At 32.7% G+C, this 25,702-nt stretch overlaps 1 protein-coding gene across 2 annotated transcripts in view; it reads right to left on the reverse strand.

Moving 5' to 3' along the window:
• Cwf19l2 (CWF19 like cell cycle control factor 2) overlaps positions 1–25,702 on the reverse strand; it is a 102,546-nt gene that overhangs the window by 33,540 nt on the left and 43,304 nt on the right. For both annotated transcript variants that reach the window (XR_013343499.1, XM_026399052.2), the window contains exons 9-12: positions 23,426–23,516; positions 22,102–22,194; positions 10,217–10,330; positions 8,267–8,404 (exon numbers count right to left, since the gene is read on the reverse strand). Coding sequence is in view for 1 of the 2 variants with exons in the window: in XM_026399052.2 (XP_026254837.2) it covers positions 8,267–8,404; positions 10,217–10,330; positions 22,102–22,194; positions 23,426–23,516 (436 nt within the window). In the remaining variant the exon portion in view is untranslated. The remainder of the gene's footprint in view (positions 1–8,266; positions 8,405–10,216; positions 10,331–22,101; positions 22,195–23,425; positions 23,517–25,702) is intronic.

Genomic DNA, 25,702 nt, shown 5'->3' on the forward strand with positions numbered 1-25,702 from the left:
TGACAAACCCTAGTCCAGCCTAAAATACAGGCCTATCAAACTCACACTCAAGACACAGAGTATGCCTAATTAACTAGGAGAAAATCAAACATGAAGAGAGGTTTACACAAATGATAACTGGTCATTGAAACCCAAATTGCTCTCTCTCCCCCTCCTATCTGGCTGCTTGCAGGACTGGCCAGGAGAGGCACACCTGGCCAGGAATTTGAAAGAGTAGGTGCAGGAGAGATTGATTTGGAGATTGAACCTAAGACCAGGAAACTTAGATTATACAGGTGAGGTAGTGAACTAAGAATTGACTCCTCAACCACACAAATAGAACTCAGGAGAGATCCCTGGGGTGTAATCTTCTAGCATGGACCAGCAATTGGTGGGGCCTAGAGGTGTATGATTTTAAATCTTCAGACCAACCGGCATCCAACTGGTGAAAAGCCTGGAGCCTACCTAAACCTAAACCTCACTTCCAGGAGTTCCCCATGGGATTACCTCTCTCACCCTAGCAACCACACACTCATACTCCAGACAGCCCCACCTAAACACTGAGAAGAGAAGCTGAGAAATTTTTGAACTCCAACTGAAACAACTTTTTAACTTTTCATTAGGATTTTTTTTCTTTACCTTTTTTCTTTTCTCTGCTTAATTGTGGACTTAATGGTTCATGGACATTTATACATATTCATATTTTCTTTTCTTTTCTCATGTCTATCATTTTTGAAACAAGTTATTTTTCATGAATCAGTTTTTGACGACTAAGAAGTTTGTTGGTATATTTCAGTCTTTTTTATTTTTTTATTAATTTTAATTTAAAAAAATTTTTACTTTATATTTTTTTTATATATTTTTTCTCTCACTTATCTGTTTCCCTTTAATCTCTCTCTGTTTTCTTCTGCTATCAGCACTATGGTTCTCTCTCTCTATAACCTGAGTCGGGTTATAAATTCAACAGTAGAGAGCTTGCCTCACACAGGTGAGGCACTAGGTTCAATTCTCAGCACCACATAAAAATAAATAAAATAAATACAGATATTGTGTCCATCTTAGAAAAAAAAATCTTAAAAAAAGGCATAAACTGGTAGATTGGATCTAAAAACAAGATCCAACAATATACTGTCTCCATGAAACTCACCTCATAGGCAAAGACATCCAGACTAAAGGTAAAAAGATGGGATATATCATTCACATGGATCTTGGTAAACAAGCAAGGGTTTCTATCATATCAGGTAAAGTGGACTTCAAGCCAAAGTTAATCAGAAGCAATAAGAAAGGACATTTTATACTGTTAAAGGGAATTGTATATCAACAAGACAGGACAATTGTAAATATTTATGACCCCAACATGGAGGATCTACATACATCAAGCAAACCCTTCTCAACTTCAAGAATGAAAAAGACCACAACACAATAATACTGGGTGACTTTAACACAGCGTCTCTCAACACTGAATAGATCCATCAGATAAAAATTAAATCAAGAAGCTATAGAACTAAAAAATATAATTAGTAATTTAGACTTAACAGACATATACAGAATATTTCATCCATCAATGACTGAACACACTTTCTTCTCAGCAGCACACAGATCCTTCTCTATTAGACCATATCTTCAGCCATAAAGCAACTCTCAACAAATACAAAAAAATTGAGATAATACCTTGCATCTATCAGATCATAATGGAATAAAATTAGAAATCAATGATAAAATAAAAATAGAAGCTATTCTAACATCTGGAGACTAAATATGCTACTGAATGATAAATGGATAGCAAAATAAATTAGGAAGGAAATTAAAAAACACTTTTATAGGTAAATAAGAATAGCAATACAACATATCAAACTCTCAGGGACACTATGAAAGGAGTGCTAAGAGGAAAGTTCATTGCCTTGAGCTCACTCATTAAAAGAATGGAAAGTCAACAAATAAATGCCCTAATTTTACATCTCAAAGCCCTAGAAAAAGAAGAACAAATCACTAAAAGCAGTAGAAGACAGAAAATAATTAAAATCAGAGCTAAAATAATTTAAATTGAAACAAAAGAAATAATTCAAAAAATTGACAGAACAAAACACTGGTTCTTTGAAAAAATAAATAAAATTGATAAACCCTTAGCCAAATTAATGAAGAGAAAGAAAGAAAAACTCAAATTACTAAAATCAGTGATTAAAAAGGAAATATCACAACAGATACTACTGAAATATAGACAATAACCAGAAACTATTTTGAAAATTAATATTCTAATAAAATAGAAAATCTTGAGGACATCAACAAATTTCTAGAGACATATGACCTACTCAAATTGAATCAGGACATAGAAAATTTAAACACATCAATTTCAAGCAATGAAATTAAAGACACCATCAAAAAGACTACCAAGAAAGAAAAGCCCAGGACCAAATGGATTCTCAGCCAAGTTCTACCATACCTTCAAAGAATTAAAACCAATCCTCCTCAAATTATTCCATGAAACAGAAATGGAGGGAACCCTTCCAAACTCACTCTATGAAGCTAGTATCTAATACCAAGACCAGACAAAGACACGACAAGTAAAGGAAATTTCAGACCCATATCCCTGATGAACTTAGATGCAAAAATTCTTAATAAAATACTGGAAAATTGCATACAAAAACATATTAAACAGATAGTGCACCATAATCAAGTGGGGTTCATCCCAGGGTTCAACATAAGAAAATCAATAAACATAAATCATCATTTCAATAGACTTAAAGACAAGAATCACATGATTATCTCAATAGATGCCCTCTTTCACCACCTCTGTTCAACACAGCCCTGGAATCTAATCAGAGACATTTGAAAACAGAAACTAAAGGGATACAGATAGGAAAAGAAGAACTAAAATTATCCCTATTTGCCGATGACATGATTCTATATTTAAATTCTAGAATTCATTGATGGATTCAGCTAAGTAGCAGGATATAAAATTGACACCCATAAATCAATTGCATTCCTATGCATCAGTGATGAATCAACTGAGAGAAATTAGGAAAACTATTCCATTCACAATAGCCTCAAAAAACATAAAATATTTGGGAATCAATCTAATAAAAAAGGTAAAAGACCTCTACAATGAAAACTACAGAACTTTAAAGAAATAAATTGAGGAAGACTTAGAAGACAGAAAGATCTCCCATGTTCTTTGATAGGTAGAATTAATATTGTAAAAATAGCCATACTATCAAAAGCGCTATTCATATTTAATGCAACTCCTATGAAGATTCTAATGACATTCTTCATAGAAATCAAAAAAGCAATCATGAAACTCACTTGGAAAAATAAAAGACCCAGAATTAGCCAAAGCTAATCTTCAACAAGAAAAGTAAAACAGAAAGCATCACAATACAAGACCTTAAATTATATTACAGAGCTATAGTAACAAAAACAGCATGGTATTGGCACCAAAACAGACATAAAGACCTATAGTAAGGAATAAAAGACACAGAGACAAGCCCACATAAATACAGTTATCTCATACTAGACAAAGGTGTCATAAACATACATTGGAGAAAAGATAGCCTCTTCAACAAATGGTGCTGGGAAAACTGGAAATTCAGATGTAGCAAAATGAAATTAGACCTCTATCTCTACCCCTGCACAAAACTCAACTCAAAGTGGATCAAGGACCTTGGCATTACACCAAAAACCCTGTGCCTTCTAGAAGAAAAAGTAGGCCCAATTCTCCATTTTGTCAGCTTAGGAACCAAATTCCTTAACAAGAGTCATAAAGAGCAAGAAGTAAAATCAAGAATCAATAAATGGGATGGTTTGAAACTAAAAGTTTCTTCACAGCAAAGGAAACAATTAAGCACATGAAGAGAGCCTACAGAATGGGAGAAAATCTGCCACAGCACCTCAGATAGAGCATTAATTTCCAGGACATATAAAGAGCTCAAAACAACACCAAAAAGTAAATAACCAAATCAATAAATGGACAATGGAACTGTACAGATGCTTCACAGAAGAATATGATCAGTCAACATATATATGAAAAACTGTGCAACATCACTTGTGACTAGAAAAATACAAATTACAACTACACTGAAAATTCACCTCACTCCAGTCATAATTGCAATTATTATGAATACAAGAACAATAAACAATGGAGAGGATGTGGAGAAAAGATACACTCATACATTGCTGGTGGGACTGCAAATTGGTGCAACCACTCTGAAAAGCAGAACAGAGATTCCTCAGAAAACTGGGAATCGAACCACCATTTGACCCAGCTATCCCACTCATCAGTATATACCCAAATGATTAAAATCAACATACTACAGTGATGCAGCCACATTAAGGTTGACAGCAGTTCAATTCACCATAGCCAAGCTATGGAACCAACAAAGGTGTCCTTCAACAGGTGAACAGATAAAGAAAATGTGGTATATATACACAATGGATTATTACTCAACCATAAAGAAGAATGAAATTATGGCATTTGCCAGTAAATGGATGGAACTGTAGACTAATATTCTAACTGAAATAAGCCAATCCCAAAAAAACAAAGGCCAAATGTTCTCTCTCATGTGCAGGTGCTGACTTATATGGGGGAAGAGAAAGTGGAGGTTCACTGGATTGACAGGGGGAAGTATGGGGAAGGGAAGGAAAGGGAGATGGGAATGGAAAAGACAGTAGAATGAATTGGACATAACTTTCCTATGTTTATACATGAGTACATGACCAGTTTAAGTCCACATCATATACAACCACAAGAATGAGAAGTTATACTCCAGGTACATATGATGTGTCAAAATACATTCTACTGTCATATATAACTAAAAATAACAAATAAAATTTAAAAAAAAAAAGAAAGAAAAATTACTATTTTTCCTCTTCCAACTATTTCTGACTAGCTACTTCTCCTGAGGCCTAGAAGACATTTTAAGGGAAACTAGTAAATAAGGGAAGAGTAAAATTCAGGTATTTGCCATTAAAATATGTACCATTTAGATATCCTAAATCTAGGGATTAATAAGCTATGGGACAAAGTTCATTTACATGTTGTATATGGCTGCTTTTGTGCCAAAATAGCAGAGCAAAAAGCTGAAACAGAAAGCCAACCCTATTTACCATCTTGCCTATCACAGAAAAACTTTATTGACCCTTATCCTTGACTAATGCCTTTCAAAATAATAAGAAGAAATATAATGGAGCTTTCACTGTCTCTTCGTGAAAATATTTAACATCTCTAAATTACCTATCAATTATATTACTTGTTCTAAAAAATGTAATAACTTAGTTACTTCATTCGTAAACTTAAAAATAATTAAGTACAGTATTTATAGACATGGTTAATATTCTAAATACTTCATAAGCTTTATTATTTCAAATTTTTTCCATACTAATTATAATTAGTGGTACAAAAACCCATTGTTACTATGCTGTGTAATATTTGTCAGGCAGAACTAAAAATCACAATACCAAATCAGCATTTCCACAGTAACCTGTACCTCCATTAGTTCTACTGCAAAAAGGTAACAATTGGTATTGAAGTGTGCATTTTAAAAAACACCTTTGTCCTTTATTCTAATATAAAATTGCCTAATGTAATTTAAGTCTACCTTCTTCCCTTTGCTATCATATATGACTCAATCTTTACTCACCAAAAACACATAGGAAAAACTTAACACAATTAATTATAGGAGGAGAAAAGGGTTGGCATTGTCTTCATTTCCTTAGTTGCTTCAATCAAATTAACATCTCCATTAAGTAATACAAAGAAAATTTGCTTGGATAAAAATAACATCTTTTTCAAAATGTTAATACAACACAACTACACATTTGACAATATATAAGTCAGCCAAACCATCTCTTTCATAAAAAGCAAGATTGAATTTATATCAGTTGTACACTTATTTGTCCAGTTTATAGTTTAACTTATGCAATCAATACTGGCTGATTTCTGCTTAAAATTTTTAGGAAATATCTAAATCATGTAAAAACAAAACAAAAAATGAATGGAAAGTGAAGAAAAGATTTACTGAATATCTATTGTCTATCATAAGAATTTCACTGTATATTACCTCTCAAAAGAATAGTAGAAAAATAAGATCAAAATATAAGAAACCATGATCATGCCAATACCCACTAAAAAACTACAAATAGCTTCCCATCATTCAAAACAAAATCAGAATTTCTCACTATATGGTTTGTGAGAATTTAATATCTCATTTCTTGTGCGTCTCCAATCTCATCTCGTCTTTCTCTTTCTCCCTTTACTTCCAGTCACATTTGTCTTTTTACTATCTCTTGGTGTTCTTCAAGCTTGTCTCTGGTTCAGATCCTTTTCATTTGCTGTTTCTTATATTTCAAATAGTCTCCTCTCTGAACTCACATGAACTCACTTTGCTCAGAGTCTGCTGAAAAACCACCTTCACAAAGAAGCCTTGTTCCTGATATTCTACTGAAAACATTACCCACCATCTCCTTGTGGTTTACTTTATTTCACAGAAAAATATATTTTCTGTGTTACACATGTTTTATAATATTTTATTTTCTGTATTTGTTCCCTGTGCTTCATCCAAAAGAAATATAAGCCCTCTGATGGCACTAACTTCAACTTGATTGCTTCTCAGTACCTAGCACCTAAAATGGTATATGGCACAAATAAGGTTCACAAAGGACTGCTGGATTAATAAATGACTATTACAGTTTTCAAAGAAAAAAAATTTACGTGTAAACTTGAATGGACTATGTTGAGATTACTAAAACTGTGTTTCATTCAGACTAATATAAAAAGTAACATTTCTGAGTGGAACTTCATAAAAATTCATATGTCCATCTTTCTGCACTAAATTTCCAGATCCTAGAAAATTTAAGCAATTTCTCCAAACTAAATACAGGTAAAATTATGCTAAACAGAGCTAAAATTATGCTAATATGCTACATTTAAGATTCCATACAATTCCTGGAGCTTAGTACAATGACCACTTCTATTTTTAAACTAAGTTTAGGTTACTCCTCACCCTCTCATGTTCCTGGCACATTCAGACACCTGGGTTATCTTTATTTTAAGTTTCAATAAGTTAATTGTTGACCAAGTAATATATTAACATAATACAAAAAAAATTGCAAATCAGAAAAGGTATATAGTGAACAGTTTCACCTCACCATTCCTCTCAGATACCCCTTTTTAAATTCTCAATTGCAAAACATAACTATTGGTATTATAGAGTAAAGGATGAGATAATTTTTCTGAAAAGGGCTCGTTAGTAAATATTTGCAGCTCTGTGGGCTATGGAGTCTGTGTCACACTACTCAACTGAGTCATATCAGCAAAAATAGCCTTAGACAATGTATACACTTTGTATATTTGTGTTTCAACAAAACTTTATTTGTAAATATAGACAGTGAAATGAATTTTCCCCTGCATAGTTTGCCAAATCCTAACATAGAGCAAAATTTAAATACAATGTCTCTTTTATGGAAATGGCAGTGTTTGAAGGAATTGCAAAGGAAGAGACTACCACAAAGAACATGCATTAACACAACTATTCATTCTACTACTCATAATGATCTGTTAAAGTAATATACATTTATGTAGACACATTCAAGAAGATGTCTTCTCTATAATCCATAATCTATTACTCCAAATATTTTTTACCTCATGATATCATTATAAAGAACCAGAGGAATATTAAATTAAGACATACTGGTAATTTAACAAACAGCACATTGCCAATCATTAAATTTTGGCCCCTAACTTTCCCTTAAATGGTAAAGCAAATATATAATTAACATCTTCTTAGAGTACATTAGAGAAGTACAGCAGATTCTATATTTAAAACCAAAATCAAAATATATTTTTGTCTTAATATTTTCCTAATGTCTTACACAAGATTTAATTTAATAAAATAAACCAAGATTGGAATCAAATCTCTAAAAAGTAGATCATTGTGAGATTGTAGAACCAGCTTCTCAAAATTCAAAGGCATCCTAGAAATATGTATTTCTATGTTAGTTTTGTAACTCTGTGACCAAAAGAACAATTTAGAGTAGAAAAATTTATTTTGACCTCATGGTTTCAGAGGTTCAGTCCATAGTCACAGACCCCATTGCTTTGTGCCTGAGTAAAGAAGAACATCATGTTGGAAGGGTGTAAAAGGGGAAAGCTACTCAGCTTTCCAGTCATGGATGGACTGACCCACTGATGAGGTTATTCCTCTCATAATCTAATCATTTCAACTCTCAACATTCCTGCATTGTCTAACAAATGAGCTTTTTAAAGGACACTAAAGATCCAAACCATAATTCTTACCTTAGATGCCATTCTCATAAAAAGTTTGTTTTGATTTTCTACTGTTCCCATCTTTTCATTTTTGACTAAGTCATTCAGACTGAGATGATCATCATCAGGAAAATATCGAACCCTTTCTTTTTCCTCATGAGTAAAAACCTATGACAAGATAAACATAATTAATTTGGTAAAAACATGTCCCTGAAGCATTTTTAATAGATTATCGATAAATCTGATAATATATATGAAAATCCTACCATGTATCAGAACCATTACTTCCAGTTTTTCCCTACACTATTTGCTTCCATGTGAGAGAACTTCCACTAGAATTATAATCCCTACCTCTGTCCTTTATTTGCCTCTTCCCTAGGGATAGAATGACATCATCTGATTTCTGAATTTGGGCATAAAAGTAAACTTAACCTACACTTCTTCTCTCTTCTCTGCTCTTCACCTTGTAGTTAAAATTTCTTAGCAATGTGAAAGAAAGACTACAGTTATCCAGAGATCAAATATCAAAAACAAAGGTAAAATATTAGCAAATCCATGACTATGGACTTAATTTTTGTATTCTTCCCAAGTTCACAAGTAGAAATCTCAATGTGATGCTATTAAGAGATGGAATCTTTCAGGAGGTAATTAGGTCTCAAATGGGATTAATACACCTATATATTAGTAGACATTTGAACTTTCTCTCTCTGCCTGCCCCTCTCTAATATATGAGGATAAAATGAGAAAACCACAAACTACAAACCAGGAAGCATGCCCTCAATCAGACATTAAACCTGCCAGAGCTGATTTGGACTTCCCACTCTCCAGAACTATAAGAAATAAATTCTCATTGTGTAAGCCACCAGTCCATGGTATTATTACAGCAAATAGAAATGATAAGACATCCACTTCTATTAAAACCTTACTCTACAAACAGCTTTATCAGAAATAATACCAATATTCTGATCCCCATCTAATTCAATCTTGTCTTTTCCTTTCAGTTGGATCCATTTCCAGGTAAGGAATAGTTAAGTGCTATTTATTTCCTTCCAAACAAAATCTGCTGAATGCTGTTCTTGCATTTCCTTATCCAAATAAAAGCTGGTCTTCAACTGTTTTGAGATCCTTGCAACCAGAGTCCCACTATTTTTCCAATATTGCTATTCTTTTCTTCACTAGCTTAAACCTCATATGCAATGACTTCAGTCACTCCCTGGCTCCAGATTCTTAATATCTGGCCCTCTTGCCCTTTCATTATACTCAAAGAGCAAATCCCAGTCCTGAATGAATATGCCTGCCTTCCTTTTGCTTGATAGTATGCCTATCAAAAAAAAAAAAAAAAAAAAAAAAAAAACAACAACGGCCCTCAGTGCCCTCTTTCAATGCATTTATGGATCCCTGTGCAGTTCTGTCATGTTATATATTCAAACCTTTACTATTCTCCTACATAGCTCCTTTGTACTCCCCTAATTCCTCATTACTTTAGAAGAGGTATCTCCCCCACTTCTGTTTGTTGAAAAATGTAACTAGTATCTCTGGCAGCAACAGGCACTTAAATCTTTTGTATTCTCAATTATTATTTGTATTATCTTGCTTCCATATTAAAGAACTTCTACTAGAATAACAATGCCTATTTCTGCCCCTTTACTTTTCCTTTTCCCCAGGGATGTCATTTTCTTTAAACAAACAAACAAACAAACAAAAAAAACCTTACTTAGGAAAACTAAATATGCAGTTTTTGCCATCTTAAGAGCCTCAAGTTGGTGCTAAAAACTAATTGCTAGAACTGAAAGATGGAAAAGAAAATTAGGTGTATGAGGGTTCATAGCACCTACATAATTAAGACATTACTTTATGTGGATACACCATTACCAGGTCTCAAATAGCCATCTAAGGAAGTAACAGGTCTGGGACATAAAGCTTTTCCCTAAGAGATATAGTAAGTATGCAAAAAGAAACAAGGACATATGTTAACTATACCTTCTGTCTCTTCCTTCTTCCTGCTTTTGATTCCAGAGATTCTCCTGGTGTGTTCACAGGCCACACTCTTCCAGAATCATCTGTTCTAACAAGGATCACTTCTTGCTCTTCATTCTACAAAAAGATGCAGGAATATCTTTTGAAATAACTGTGAAGAATGTTGAATGTGTACATTTAGTAACAACAACAATTTAAAAAAACAAAAAATTCTAGTTTTCAAATAATATTATGTATTATTTTAACTCTTCTGGATTTTCATTACCACTATATGGTAAAATAACCATAATTTTTTCAGGGAAAATGCCGGAGTTTATTTTTTTATGGAAAAAAAAAATCACAGAACCAACTGCAAAACAGTTTCTAGCCAGACACTAATAAAGATGACAAAGATGCCAGGTATGGTGGCATTCGCTCAGGAGGTGGAGGCAGAAGACTTGTGAATTCAAAGCCAGCTTCAGTTTAGTGAGACCCTGTATCAAAATAAAATATAAAAAAAGGGCTGGGGATGTTGCTCAGTGGTTAAGCACCCCTGGAATCAATCCCCAGTACCAAAAAAAAACAGATGACAAAGTATTAATAGTTCACCAGACATTGTTTGAGAGCACCCGTCACTTTTATAGCAAATGTCATATTTGATGAATGTTTCTTAAAGATTCTACTGAAATTTTATTATAAGAAATAAAGCAACTAAATGAAAAAACAAACATGCTAAATTAGCTACTATGATACCCCACACTTCTTTCTATTAATAATCTATTTTTTAAGATCCTGAATACCTTTATTTTTATCAAAAATCAATTTCTGGTGAAGGAATTTTTGATGAGGGCAAACTGAAACTGGACTTTCAATTAAAGCAGCATGATGATATCACAGTGTTCACGTGGAAATTCTTCAAAAATAAAGTGTGCACATCTTAACAAGTGTTCATTCCAAGCAGCACTGACAATCAATGGCCTAGCTGTCCACTGGCCTGCAGGCAGGGAAATAAATAACAGACCACTGCAGTATGCGAGGAGTGTGCTAAGGAGGGTTGACTAGCTCAGGCTGGGTATTTTGTTATTGTCATTGTTGTTCTTTTTAGTTATATATGACAGTAGCTATTTTAACATATTTACACACACATGGAATATATCTTCTTCTAATTAGGATCCTAGACTTGTTTTTTCTGCTTCTGGCTCTTCAGAAGTTACATCCCACATCCCAGAATTCTTCCTACAAAATTTTAGCCAAACACATGCCTGGCACAAAATAAAATAAACTTTATTTTATGATGAAAATGGAATGTTATTGGTAAAGTTCTAATAAAGAATCAAGAATAGTAGGGAATAGATTCAGTAAAAATCAACTGAAAATAAGATGAAGCAAATTATTCACATTTCAATTTTCTTCTCAAATCAGAATCAAATATAAAAAAAATCAATTTCAATTTCATTTAGTAGAGATTTAGTTGTCCTGCAGAAATGAAGAAAAAATTACACTCCTATTATTAATCTTACAAGAAGGTATTTTCCATACAATACCAAATGGACAATAAGATGATATATCACTACTTTTCTTCTCAGTAAATTAAAATTAATTAATGAAATGTTATACTTTGAAGAACCTCTCTATTCTTTTCCTTAGCAGATAGATAATAGAGATGAGGAAGACATTACAATCTGACTTTTTTTTTATTTGAGAGAGAGAGAGAGAGAGAGAGAATTTTCTCTAAATATTTATTATTACATCCCCGTTTGTATGTGGTGCTGAGGATCGAACCCGGGCCACACGCATGCCAGGTGAGCGCGCCACCGCTTGAGCCACATCCCTAGCCCCTACAATCTGACTTTTAACTTCATCACTCTTCTAAAGATGATCATCTTAGGACCTTAAAATTATTAAATCCAGTAAATATTATTAAATTATCATCTTTCTCAGTGTGAAAACATTTGATTCTGGTTATTATATCCTTCTGCCTCAAATACTTTCTCTGCATTTGCCTCCCTCGCTCATTTAGTCATTTATTCATTCATTCAATAATTTTTTAAAGTGCCTATCTTATGTTATAGTGGTCAAAAGAAATACAGCCTTGCCTTAACAAGTTTATAGCCTAGTAGGAAAACTGCTCCCTATATAATTAATAATATAAAAATGTCATCTTTACTTTCTCCTCCATTTATAGCTATCCCTCAAATGCTAAGTGATAATTCCAAGATTCCTTAGTTTCCAGTCTTCCAGACTAAAATCTAATTATCATTCGTATTTTCCAGAATTTCACTGTGTTAAATACAACTATAATCACACTATTCTTTGCTGAAAACCCTGAGGGACCCAGACTACCCAGACTAATACCACACCAAGTATAGCCCACAGACCAGCGCAAGCCTGAGACTACCAGCCATAAAATATTTGTTACAATCCATGATGAGGTAAGCACAAAATCTGAGTATTTATATAACTTTCACAGCAATTACATAAAGCAATTTTATATTGATTCAACATAAATAAAAATTTGAAACATATTTCATATATCTTTATTTCATTTTTCTACACATTTTATTGCATCTTATAAATCAATTAGTCCATGATGAACCAGAAAACTTTAAACGTGAGTGTTTATATGTATATTATATATATTCATATATATTTTATATATTATATATTTATGTATACTATATATAACATATAAAATAATAAATCTGATTCTATACCATGGTCTAAGAAGCTCTGTACTAAGTAATGGAATTAAACTCAAACACTAACAAAATATACAAAGCCTTTAATTTCTGGCTCTTGACTGCTTTTCCACCTCCTCATAATTTCTATATATTTACTATACATTTTATTTCCTCTGCATGGAACATAGCCCTTCTAGCTCAACTAGGAAACTAAGGATATAATCACATTCAATGCTCTGTTACCAATAATTTCAGGCACATTTACCTTGCCAGAACATAACCTTTTTAGTTACATCTCACTACTTATCATTTTCTGTCTTTGCCAACTTTCCTAAGCCAAAGGCCAAACTATACTACTTGGTATCTATAGGACCTGGCACAATGTAAACTGCTGTGGGTACTCAAGAATGGTTGGCAAATATAATTAACAAACCAGTGCCTCAAACATATTAATATATTCCCAAAGCTAACCAACTTTTCCTCTTAGCTGTCTCTCCCACTGCCTGACCACCTTTGTCTACCTTCTTTTCTATAGGCGTGCCAACACAAAAGACATGAGGTTATCCCACTTTAAGTACTCATGACAGAGTGCATTCTAACCATCTATTTGGTTTAAAACCAAAGATAGAAATAAGCTCCTTCTACACAAAAAATAGGCACAAACATTTTTATCACCCATGTGATTTACTAATTTCTCTCCAAAGAAAGCAGAAACACTTTTTGGTACAACTGGAAAGCATTTATAAAATTGTTTAATTTTCATAAAAATGCCTAATATTCCAGATTTTTAAATTATCCCCAACAACTGCAGTTTGCTCTGTAGGACTTTTACTTTGAAAACACCAAAAAATGATTGCTTTATTATAAATACCTTATCTAGACACTTATTACAAACTCTCAAAATGTTCAGGGACCATTCATTCATTATCCACAGATCATTATCCATCCCTCTGGCTGATGGAAACCACAAATTCTTATTTCAAGGAAGAAAGGAGAAAACAAAACACTTTACATGAAGTTATAAAATCAATTTACTAACATGGCCAACAATGAACGTTCCCAACTAGTATTTACAATACTTATGGAAAAGTAAATAATAATCTCCCACAAAGTACATTATTGATTTTACAGTAACTCAACAGATATTTAAAACTCAACTGTCTTTCCCCCTTTCCAGGACAAAGGCCAAGCAACGTACTCCTTTGTATCTAAGGACCTGGAACGGTATCAAACAGTGGGCACTCAAGAAATTTTTGATAAATGGGATTAACAAACCAGTATCTCATATAGATTAATTATACTCCCAAGGTTAGCCCACTTTCCTGATAACTTTCCTCTTCTACCCACTTTCCCGATAACTTTCCTCTTCTACCCACTTTCCTACTTTCCGTTTCTCAAAGCAGCCAACACAAATGACACTATATTTTCCCAATTTGCTACCCAATACAGAATATTGATACCAGAAATGCTGAGTAAGTTTCCAATTTGCTACTGCATTAATATGGAAAATGAGGTTTAAGAATATCTGTCAGAAAGGGAATGCAGCCTGCTCTCTGTTTTCATTCAACCTGTAAGCTTAGAATGGTTTTCACATTTTTTATATGATCAAGATGAAACTGAAATAGTACTTTGTGACAAATAAAAATTATATGCAATTTGAATGTTAGTATCCATAAAGTTTTATTAAAGCAGAGCCACTGTCCATTCACTTACATATTATATAGGCTGCATTTATGCTACAACAGCAGTTGAATAGTTGTGACTTAGTCATTTAATACATCCTTTTAGTACTGCTTTATGTAACACTGATTAAAAATAAACAAGTATACATGGCTTCAAGTCAAAGCTGGTATTAAAAATTCTAAATGTTTAAAAACCTTTTCTACCATTTTGAAAATAATGCCAAACTCTTCCATTAGATCAGCTTTTCCCACCAGTGATCGCTGATCTTCCACAAATTGATGATGATATTCCTCAAGTCTGCCACCACTGAAGGCCATGGCACCTGCTTCAACCTAATCTTTAAAATTTCAATAAATAGGCAGTTGCTTTTATTCAAATTTTTTCATGACTTTTGAACAATCTCTACTATATCTCTAATTACAACCACAGTCAGTTCAAGAGAACAGGTTGTTCACTCAGAAGAGAAAAACGGAGAAATGTTTCAGAGTATAGGAACCTAAAAATGGATTGTTTAGGCAACAAAGGAAACAGTCATCAGAGTAAAGAGACAACCTATGAAATAGGAGAAAGTTCCTGCAAATTACACGTCTGACAAAAGACTAATACACAGAATACAAAAGGAACTCCAAACCTCAATAGTTAAAAGCCCCAATTAAAACACAGGCAAGAAATCTAAATAGACATTTCTCAAAAGAAGAAATACAAATTACCAACAAGTCTATGAAAAAATACTCAATATTACTAAGCATCAGGAAAATGAAAATCAAAACTACAGCGTTACCTCACCCCAGTAAGAATGGCTATTAACAAAAAGACTAAAAATAACAAGGGCTGGCAAGAACGTGAAAAAAAATGGAATCCTCTTACACATTGCTGGTGGGCATATAAATTAGTACAGCCATTAGGGAAAACAGTTCAGAGATTCCTCAAAAAATTAAAAAGAGAACTAACATACAATCCACCAATCTCACTGCTGGGTATATACACAACGGACATATTTTCATAGTGACATCTGCCTTCCCATGTTTATTGTATGCATAACATGTTTATTCATAACAGCCTAGAAATGGACACAATCTAAGCGTCCATCAACTGATCAATGGATAAAGAAAGTGTGGCACATTTACACAATGCAATAATATTCAACTACAAAAAGAATGAAACCCTGTCATTTGCAATAATATGAAATGGAGGCTATCATGTAAAGTGAAATTAGCCAGGTACAGAAGACAAGTACTGCATCACCTCACTCATATGTACAGTAATATAAAAAGTCAATCTCATAGAAGTTGAAAATAGAATGAAGTAAGAAGTTCTGGTGGAATGCTGGAAAGGTGAGCTATTATTGCACAGTAGGATGAGTATAAATAACAATTATGTACTACCTATCTCAAAAAACTAGAAGGAAGAATTTTGAATGTTTCATCATAAAAAAATGATAAAAGAGGAGACAGATATGTTTAACCTAATTTAAACAATACATAATGCATACATGTACTGAAATATCACATAGTACTCCAGTAAGTATAATTTTGAGTTTTTATACATAAGGTAAAAATAAATTTAAATTGAATTTTTTAAATGAGAGATTTTATCTTCTTCCTATAACTTAGCATTTCCAACAAATGAAGAATTCCTTTCTGTTCAACTGTTCTAATGAATGGGGTTTTCCTTTCCCTGAAAGGGTAAAATTTCTAGCGAAGTACTCCTGGATTTTCCTCCAGAAAGTCATCAAATTTCTGTGTAGCATAAAAAACTTTGTATTCTACCCTCATTTCTTAACAAAACTACTTTGAAAGTTAGGTAAGTTAAGGTCCTGATGCTGACAGAAAATCTTACTTTACCAGCAGTAAAGAATTATGTCAGAACTGTTAGAAGAGGTTTGTTTTACACATATACCCAGAAAAGCTTGAACCAGATGTGCAAGTATCTCATCTTCACAAGGATGAAAATATTTATTTCTGGTGAAAGTATCCTTAGAATAAAAATCTTTTTATTTGAACCTTCGAAGGCCTATACAGTTTCCAAAACAACTGGCAAATAGAAATTCTACTTTATCTACTATTTTGAATTCTACTCTACTGAATTGCCACATGTCATTCTACAGAAATATGCTTCAATTTTTTTCCCTTGTGTTGCAAGCCACAAAGTAGCTCCAGCATTTTCAGACTACATAGATTCATCAGTATTTCTCTACATCCCTCCTTTTGCTTGTCTTAGATACTTCAAAATCTGATTTCACATTAAGCAACTACAAAGAATTATGGAAAAAAAAAAGTTTTTCACTTTAGGTATAAGAAATAAAATCTTATGGAACAGGACAGATTTCAACCAAAAGATGAGAAACGGTCAGTTCATTTGAGAAGTCCAGCAGAGCTTGACCACAAGAAATGACACATAACAAAAATCTCAAGCTCAGGTTCAATCTTATTTTCCAGGGTCCCACATAGTAATCTTAAATTTCTCATCAACAAAAATCTCAAGCTCAGGTTCAACCTTATTGTCTAGGGTCCCTCATACTGATCTTAAATCCCTCATCAATTATTCCAAACTTGTTAAGTGTATTAATTTCCAAAATCCTCTATGGAGAGATCTTAGCCAATGTGAAACAGTAAATTCCCCTTAGTTTGGTTAAGTAATTTTGCAAACCTGAGATTAAAAAATAAATCAAACTTAACCTTTTATATTGAGTTTAGGTAAAAGTATCATTGTAGCTCTGAAAACTTTTTAAAAAATCTTTTGAAGGCTTTTGAAATCCTTAAGTGAATAAGATATATAAAAGTAATTGTGGAGCACATCTGTAATCCAGCAATTTGGCAGGCTGAGATAGGAGGCTCACGAGTTCAAGGCAGGCCCCAGTAACTTCGCAAGACCCTCAGCAATTTAGTCAGAAACTGTCTCAAAATAAAAAAATAAAAAGGGCAGGGGATGCGGCTCAGTGGTTAAGTATCCCTGGGTTCAATCCCTTGTACCAAAAAAAAAGTAATAATGGTTTAAAAATATAAGGGAATTTAATTAGCTAGCACTGGCATTGGTATTGAAAAAATTTAATCTGTTATATTTCTTAGATTAGTTAAGTGATTTTATTAACGTTATCAATAATATTTAATGGATAAAAAAGAACAGGTTCTGTAACTAATAAATTCAATAAATATATTAAAATACAAGTAACAAAGTATTCCTTAATACTAACACACATTCAATGCCTCTTTAGACATTAAAAAATCCTACCCTCAAAAAAAATTTTTGATTCTATTGCATATGAGTAAAGTAAAATGAAAGAATAATTATGAATCATTATGTTTCCTTTTCTTCATACTTATTCAAAAAGAGAGGCAAAAGCAGAGATGGAGTATTCAGTATGAGACGTTTTGTTAGTCCCACCAACTGGAAGTCACTCTGGAGACCACAGCACTACTCCTGTGAAGTCTGTACTACCTTGCAAATTAAAACTACACTGAGATTTTATTTCATTCCAGACAGAATGGCAATTATCAAGAATATAAGAAACAATAAATGTTGGCAAGGATGTGGGGTAAAGGGTAAACTCATACATTGCTGGTGGGACTGTAAATTGTTGCAATTACTCTAGATTCCATACAAAACTCGGAATGAAACCACCATTTGACCAAGTTATCCCATTCCTTGGTTTTATGCCCAAAGAACTTAAAACCAGCATACTACAGTGACACTGCCACATCAATGTTTACAGCAGCTCAATTCACAACAGCCAAGCTATAGGACCAACTTAGGTCCCCTTTAACAGATGAATGGATAAGTGTCCATACTACTACTGTGAAACAGCCATGTCCCCACCATTGTTTGAAATAAATAGTACTTGATCTCAAGAAGACTTTTCTTACAATGATAACTGTTCCAACAATTAAATCAAAAGGGAAAATATATGCCTGATTCAGAAACCCCCTGAAGTCCAGCCAAGTTTTTAAAATCCTTTAATAAAAATGCCAAGATTCTGGCCAAGGTAAGTGGCACATAGCTGTAATCCCAGGAGGCTCAGGTAGGAGGATCACAAGTTCAAAGCCAGCCTCAGCCAAAGCAAGGTGCAAAGCAACTTAGTGAGAACCTGTCTCTAAATAGAATTTTTTAAAAGGGGCTGGAGATGTGGCTCAGTGGTTGAGAGACCTTGAGTTCAATCCCTGGTACCTGCACCCCCACCACACACACAAAAAAAAGACAAGAGTCTGGAAAGAGATAGATATACACTATAAGGTGGTAACAAGTATATAAATATAAATTTGAAAGAATAAATGCCATAGCAAATACTTTAAAAATCTTAAAAGAGTTTTCTTACAAAACTAAACATACTCTTATCATATGATCCAGCAACTGCACTTCTTGGTATTTACTCAAAGAAATAGAAAACTTACACCCAAGCAAAATTTTTGCAGAGATATTCCGAGCAGCTTTATTCATAATTGCAAATATCTGGAATCACCAAGATGTCCTTCAACAGGTAAATGGATTAAAAAAATGGTACCTATCAACCATAAATTTTTATGCACCACTAAAAAGAAATGAGCTATCAAACCATGAAAAGACATGGAGAAACCTTAAATGCATTATTATTAAGTGAAAAAAGCCAGTCTAAAAAGGATACATACTGCATGGTTTCAAGCATGTGACATTCCGGAAAAGTAAAACTACGGAGAACAGTAAAATGATCAGTGGTTGCTAGGAATTTTGGAATAGGGAGGGATGAATAGTTAGAGCACAAAAGATTTTAAGGAAATAAAAACAATCTGTATAATATTATAATGATGGATGCATGTCATTATTCATTTGTCCAATCCTGTAGAATATAATAACAAGAGAGGACCTTAATGTAAACTACAGACTTTGGAGGATTATAATGTATCAATGTAAATTCATCAATTATAACAAATGTACCAGTATGGTAGGTGATGTTGATAACAGGGCACACAGTAAATACATAGGGGTAGGGTTCTATGAGAAATCTCTATACCTTCAGCTCTCCTTTGCTATGAACCTAAAACTGTACTAAAAAAAAAAAAAAAAATTAACTCTTTTGTCTTCAAGGTTTCAAAAGAGGAAAAAGTTGCAATCTTTTAAGAGGATAAGGAAAAAAGGCATCATAAAAGATGTAAAGACAAACACTGAGAAGTCGATAAGCTTCAAGAGGATGATATTTATGAGACAAATAATATACTACATATCTAAATGGCCAAAAGACATGTTATCTGTGTGTAAGCAGCCTCCAAGATAAGGCTGGAAATAGGAGCTATACTGTGGAAAACCTTGTACTTAATTTGCTTGGCTCTAAGAAACCAATGAAAGCTTCATAGTACAAAACTACTATATGACTACGGGATTGTTGAAAACATTGACTGGTCAAAAGTATGTAAGAGAGACTGAACAACATATCTAATTTTAGCTATCCCTCATTATTCCCTATTTTTAATCATACTTGTAATTTCTCATTCTCAGTTTCTATATCTATATGAGAAATTTTTAATAATTTATTTCAAAAATATTAGCTCTTACACCCTAGGGAAAATAGCAAATTTCATAAACATACTCTTTGTGCTATTATATAAGTCATTAATAATCTTAGCCTGAAGTAAATTCTATGGAACTCAACATTCTGATCTCTCTATGATAGTAAATTGTATAAATTAATCTTTGAGAACACGTCTTTAAATTCGCTATAAACCTTATCCTGTCTTAAAAGTGACTCTCCAGCTATGAATTTTATCTTTTAGCATCAAAGAAGTATCATGGATATATAAGTACTTTTATTGATTTAAATATTTTCTTCATTTACTTTTTATGTCTGAGGAAGTGTGCCTGCCTCAGTCTTTCTTTTTTTTTTATTATCTGTGAATAGTATTATTCTTTTTTTTTATTGTTGGTTGTTCAAAACATTACATAGTTCTTGATATATCATATTTCACATTTTGATTCAAGCAGGTTATGAACTCCCATTTTACCCCGTATACAGCTTGCAGAATCACATCAGTTACACTTCCATTGATTTACATATTGATATACTCATGTCTGCCTCAGTCTTTCAATTTACAAAGTTGTGCTGATGACATGAAGTACCTAAAGGAATATTGTGAAAACTAAGTGAGTTAATTCATCTAACCTCTCAACACTGTATTGCATCAATCTCAGCCCTTCAACTTCTATATACATGATTATTTCACACAGCATTGTGAATTTAAATACTATTATGCTAATAAGTACCAAATTTCTATCTGCAATTTAGGCTCCTCCCACTATCCAACTGCCCACTCAATATCTCTACTTTTTCCTCATCTAAAGAGTATCCAAACTCAATATATCTGAAACAGGCCTCTATCTTCACCCCAAAACCTACTGTTCCTTTCTTCTACAACTCAAATAATGGCTACCCTATTCTTTCAGCTGCTCAAGCTAAAGACTGCTTTGCCTCCTCTCTTTAGTCATTACCCATCTAGTACATCCTAATATAAACCACCATGAAAATAAAAATCCTTATAGCTCTCCTTTCAAAATAAAGAGAAATACACACACACACACACACACACACACACACACACTCACTTCAACCCATCTCCTTAGCTACTACTTTGGTCAAAGTTATTATCATTTTCTTATCTATATTATCGCAAGAGCCTACACCTGAACTCCACCTTCTGTCCTTACTCTCATTTGATCTATTTTTAACACAGGCAGGCCAGTGCTATCAAAAAATACTCTCTGCTCAAAAACCCTTAATAGCTTCTCATCTCAAACAGCATAAAACCTCCTTCCTTACTATATTTTTTCAAAATCTGACATGATCTGGCTTCCCACAGTCTCCAACCTGGATCCCCTAATCTTTCCCTCTCTCTCATTCATTCCACTTCAGTAGCACTGATCTCCTTGCTGTTCTTCCTACACATCAGACAAATTATATCTTAGGGCCTTCTAATTCTTTATTACCTATACCTAGATAGCTCTTCACTCAGATACACAGACACACTCCTTCACTTATTTCCAATCTTTGCATCAATGTCACTTACTCAATTAGAATTGGCCCATGTACTCAACCTGCTCAAAATCTCCACTACATTCCACAGAATGTATAATTTCCTAATATGTTGTATCATATTTTTAGCTATTATTTTATTGTCTCTCCATCTCTACCAAATGAAACTGACATGCAGATAAGTGTTTTTATCTGTTTTGTATTGTAGATAAAGAACAAGAACAAAATAATTTGCCTTGTATGGAATGGATATCCAATTGAAATCTCTAACTCTGTAGGAAAGAATTTATGGATCAGTTTGACTTACATAAGGTCAAGCAACAGAGTCTAAAACAAAAACAGCTCTCCTTGGTCCTAGGTCTAGGCTTTATTCTAACAGAGAAATATTGGTGAAATGGAAGAGAATGCATATGAAAATAAAATTTAAAAAACAAGTGAACAAATATACACATATAAACACAGACACAGATACTAACATATCTCAAATTAAAATATGGCCACTGAAAATTAATAATATATTATATGCTAGCAAATAAACTTTTATTACTTACCTCTACCCCAGATTTTTTTAATGATATCTGTGTTTCAGTTTCTTTGAATTTATTTGCCTTTTCAAGTTGGGCTTTAAGTTGTTCAGCTAATTCCTTCAAAAAGAAAAATAAGCAAAATAGTTATGATATGTCATTTAATTCTTCATTACAGAATTTTATATAGCAGAAAACAGCGTAATAAAACCCTATGTAACCAATAGCAAATTTCAATTACCAATTCACAGCCTAATACATAACATTTTAATGAACTTATTTCAGTTACAAACTTCTCAAGTACCTATGGCATTTGTTTACAATTTGAAGGTAAACCATTTTAAAGACATACATTTTGAGGGAGACAGGATAATGAAAGAAATATGTAACCTCAAGAATGAAGTTTTTATAATTCCTTAGATATTAAAGCTTTCAATACTTAAAAAATCAGTTACTTGCTACAAGGAAGTCATCATGACATTTAAAATACTGTTTTCTTCATTGTTATAAGTAATATGATAAAAATTATGAATATATTTCATTTTTACTCTAAAAAATTACTATAGAAATTTATAAAACACCTAACATAGAAAGCAACAAACCATAAACTAGCAAATTAAATAATAAATTTATGTGACTCATAAGATCAATTAAAGATCACTTAAGTATTTGAGTTTAAGATGAGTACACACACATTACCAAAAGTGAATCTACTGTGTCAGAGAGTGGAAAGTTCTGCTGTTCTACCATGTGCAATAACACAAGTAAGTACAATAGTACAACATTCATAATGAATGAACGAATGAATGAATGAAAACAGCTCTTATCAAATCATCACTATTTCTATTTAATTTGAGGTAAATCGATCTTAAACATATTACAGAAATTAAATGAGTTAAACTATACAAAGTATCTAACACAGTATCAACTACAAACATATTACCTTAAACTTTGAATAAATGAATTAATCACTTATTTAAGATTTCAATTTTTATGTTCTAGGTAAAATGGTTTTGTTATGAGAATTTTTAATAAATAACTAAAAATGGGAAAGAAAATAGTCATACCTTTAACTCTTCCAAATACATTCCATAATTACAAGAATATAGCAAACAGAAAAGTAAATAAATAAAAATTTCAGAAATCTGATAGAGAAAGTAGATAATTTATTTATAAGATAGTACTATTTCTAGAAAGGTTTAAGAATTTCTTCAAGGAATAAATAAATAGCAGTTATTTTGAAAGTCTGCTACATCCCCACTGCTGAGGAATTACCCAAATTACTTACAAGAAGTTAAATATTTAATCACTACCCTCCAAAAAAAAAAAAAAAGATATTTAAGAGTCTTACCAAATTCCCCATCATCTCTGCCTTGATAATTCTGGCACCCAACTTGTTCTTCTCATCCATACTCAGGATGTGGATGGACTCATCCTTCGGACTGCCATTTGAATAGAACAAACAAAGAGCAAATGAAATACAGGTGCAACTCCAATATTATTTTAACTGACCTCAACAAAGTATTCAGCACCTATAGGAGATCATGACTCTCAGGTTTAAAAATTAGATTCAATGTGCTACTTAATATTTCAAGGTTCTCTGTCACAAACCCATGATGGCTTATGGCAGATATAATAACAGAAAAAAGTTCCAGTAACAATGAGGTAAATGATATAAAAATCAACCATTCTTCATTATTTAATATTTCCATACTCATTGTAAAAAAAACAAATACTAGAATCAGGCCACAATTCTACATATCTTGGCAAAAGCCTATTATTCAATGTAATATTATTAATACTTTAAGATACTAATAATCTGGAAATGATACTTTTAACCATAGTCAAGAATAAAAACAATAATCACATTTTCTTTTTCAAAGTCAGTCCAGAATTAGACACATAAACTAAAAACTGAGGTCATATGACAAACCAATACTATAAAAGCTTCATAAAAGAAAAAAGAAAGTTCCAGTCAAGCTCATATTCCCCCAGCTTACTGCCTTAAGAAAGATTCAAGGTTGCAGGACAGGGAAGGTAGACCCAGGCAGAACCCAACAAAAGGAGAAATAGCTCAAATCCAAGAATTACAAAGCAGCCACTGTTACTGAATAAAATACCTGAGGGGCGAAAGAATCCCAGAGAGTTCACCTAAGTATTTAGGAAGAAAATACTTATAGCCAAGGAAAGAACTATCCTAAAGGAATGGAAGGACAGTATTTGGCACTCCTGGGAAGTGTCTGGTTCCACTACCCAAAGTAGGAAACCTCCTAATTCTGAAAGTAGTAGGTAGAGGATTATGGATCTTGCTTCATCTATGGGAAATACAAGCCTTAGAAGAAATGCTGCTTTGGGCCCAACTAACAAATGTGAAAATAAAGAACCAAAAAGATCAAATGGTTTCCAATTAACCATGACCCAGAACAAAGTACGAAAACATTTATAGAAATTCAAAAATACCCAGCGCTCAACAAGAATTTGTAATACCTAGTATCCAAATATTATAACATACAAATAAGCAGAAAAATATAACCTAAAATTAGAAGTAAATACTATCAATCAGAAACAATCCAGAACTGACACAGATGTAAGAAACAGCAGGCAAGGATATTTAAAGTTATTATAACTGTGTTTAAAAATTAGAGATAATAAGGATATTAAAAATACACAAATTGAACTTCTACAGAGAAAAACTATATATCTGAGGTAAAAATACACTGGACAAGATTAATGAAAACCAGACTGTAAAGGAATAGTTAACTTGAAGCAATGGAAATAATGCAAAATGAAACATACAGGGGAAAAAAGAACTAAAAAAATGAAAAAAGCCAATCATACATGAGATTGGAGTCCCTAAAAGAAACGAATAGAAGATATAAGAAACAAAGGCCCAAATTTTCCAAATTTGTTGAAAACTAAGAAGCCAAAGAATTTGAAAGAAAACTACATGAGAAAAATGACACCAAGACACATCATAATCAAACTGCTCAAAAGTAGTGACAAAAACATCTGAAAGCACTATAGAAAAACACATCATTTGTGCCCATAGAAACAAGATTGCTATGACAGCTTTCTCTTTAAAAACAATACAATCAAGGAAAGGATCAACATCTTTAAAGTACTTTAAAACTGTCAACCTAGAATTCCACACCCAGAGAAAATACACAAAAGGGAAATAAGGACTTTTTGGACATAAAAAAGCTGAAACAATGCTAAAGAAAAACCTTCAGGAAGAAGAAAAAATAGAAGACTGAAATATGGATCAACCCAAAGCAAAAAAAAAAAAAAACAAACAGAAATGACTAGAGTAAATATATATGATTTTTCTGTTACCTAAGTCTCTTTATAAGAGAGCTATTTAAAGAAAAATAACAATCTATTGAGGCTTTAAAAGTTCAAATAAAATGTATGGTAACACTAGCAGAAAGGACAGTTTATACTATAACTCTAGTATAAAGTTCATATACCATTCAGGAGCAGATATATATAATATAGCAATAAAAGAAATGAAGTGGAATTAAAAATATTCAATCCAAAAAAATTAAGAGAAAAAAAAACAGATGGACAAATAACAAAATTACAGGTATGAACCTAATTACAGGTTACAAATCCCTAATCAGAAAATCTG

The sequence above is a fragment of the Urocitellus parryii genome, chromosome 4 (assembly GCF_045843805.1).
Source record: "Urocitellus parryii isolate mUroPar1 chromosome 4, mUroPar1.hap1, whole genome shotgun sequence".
Taxonomy (NCBI): Eukaryota; Metazoa; Chordata; class Mammalia; order Rodentia; family Sciuridae; genus Urocitellus; species Urocitellus parryii.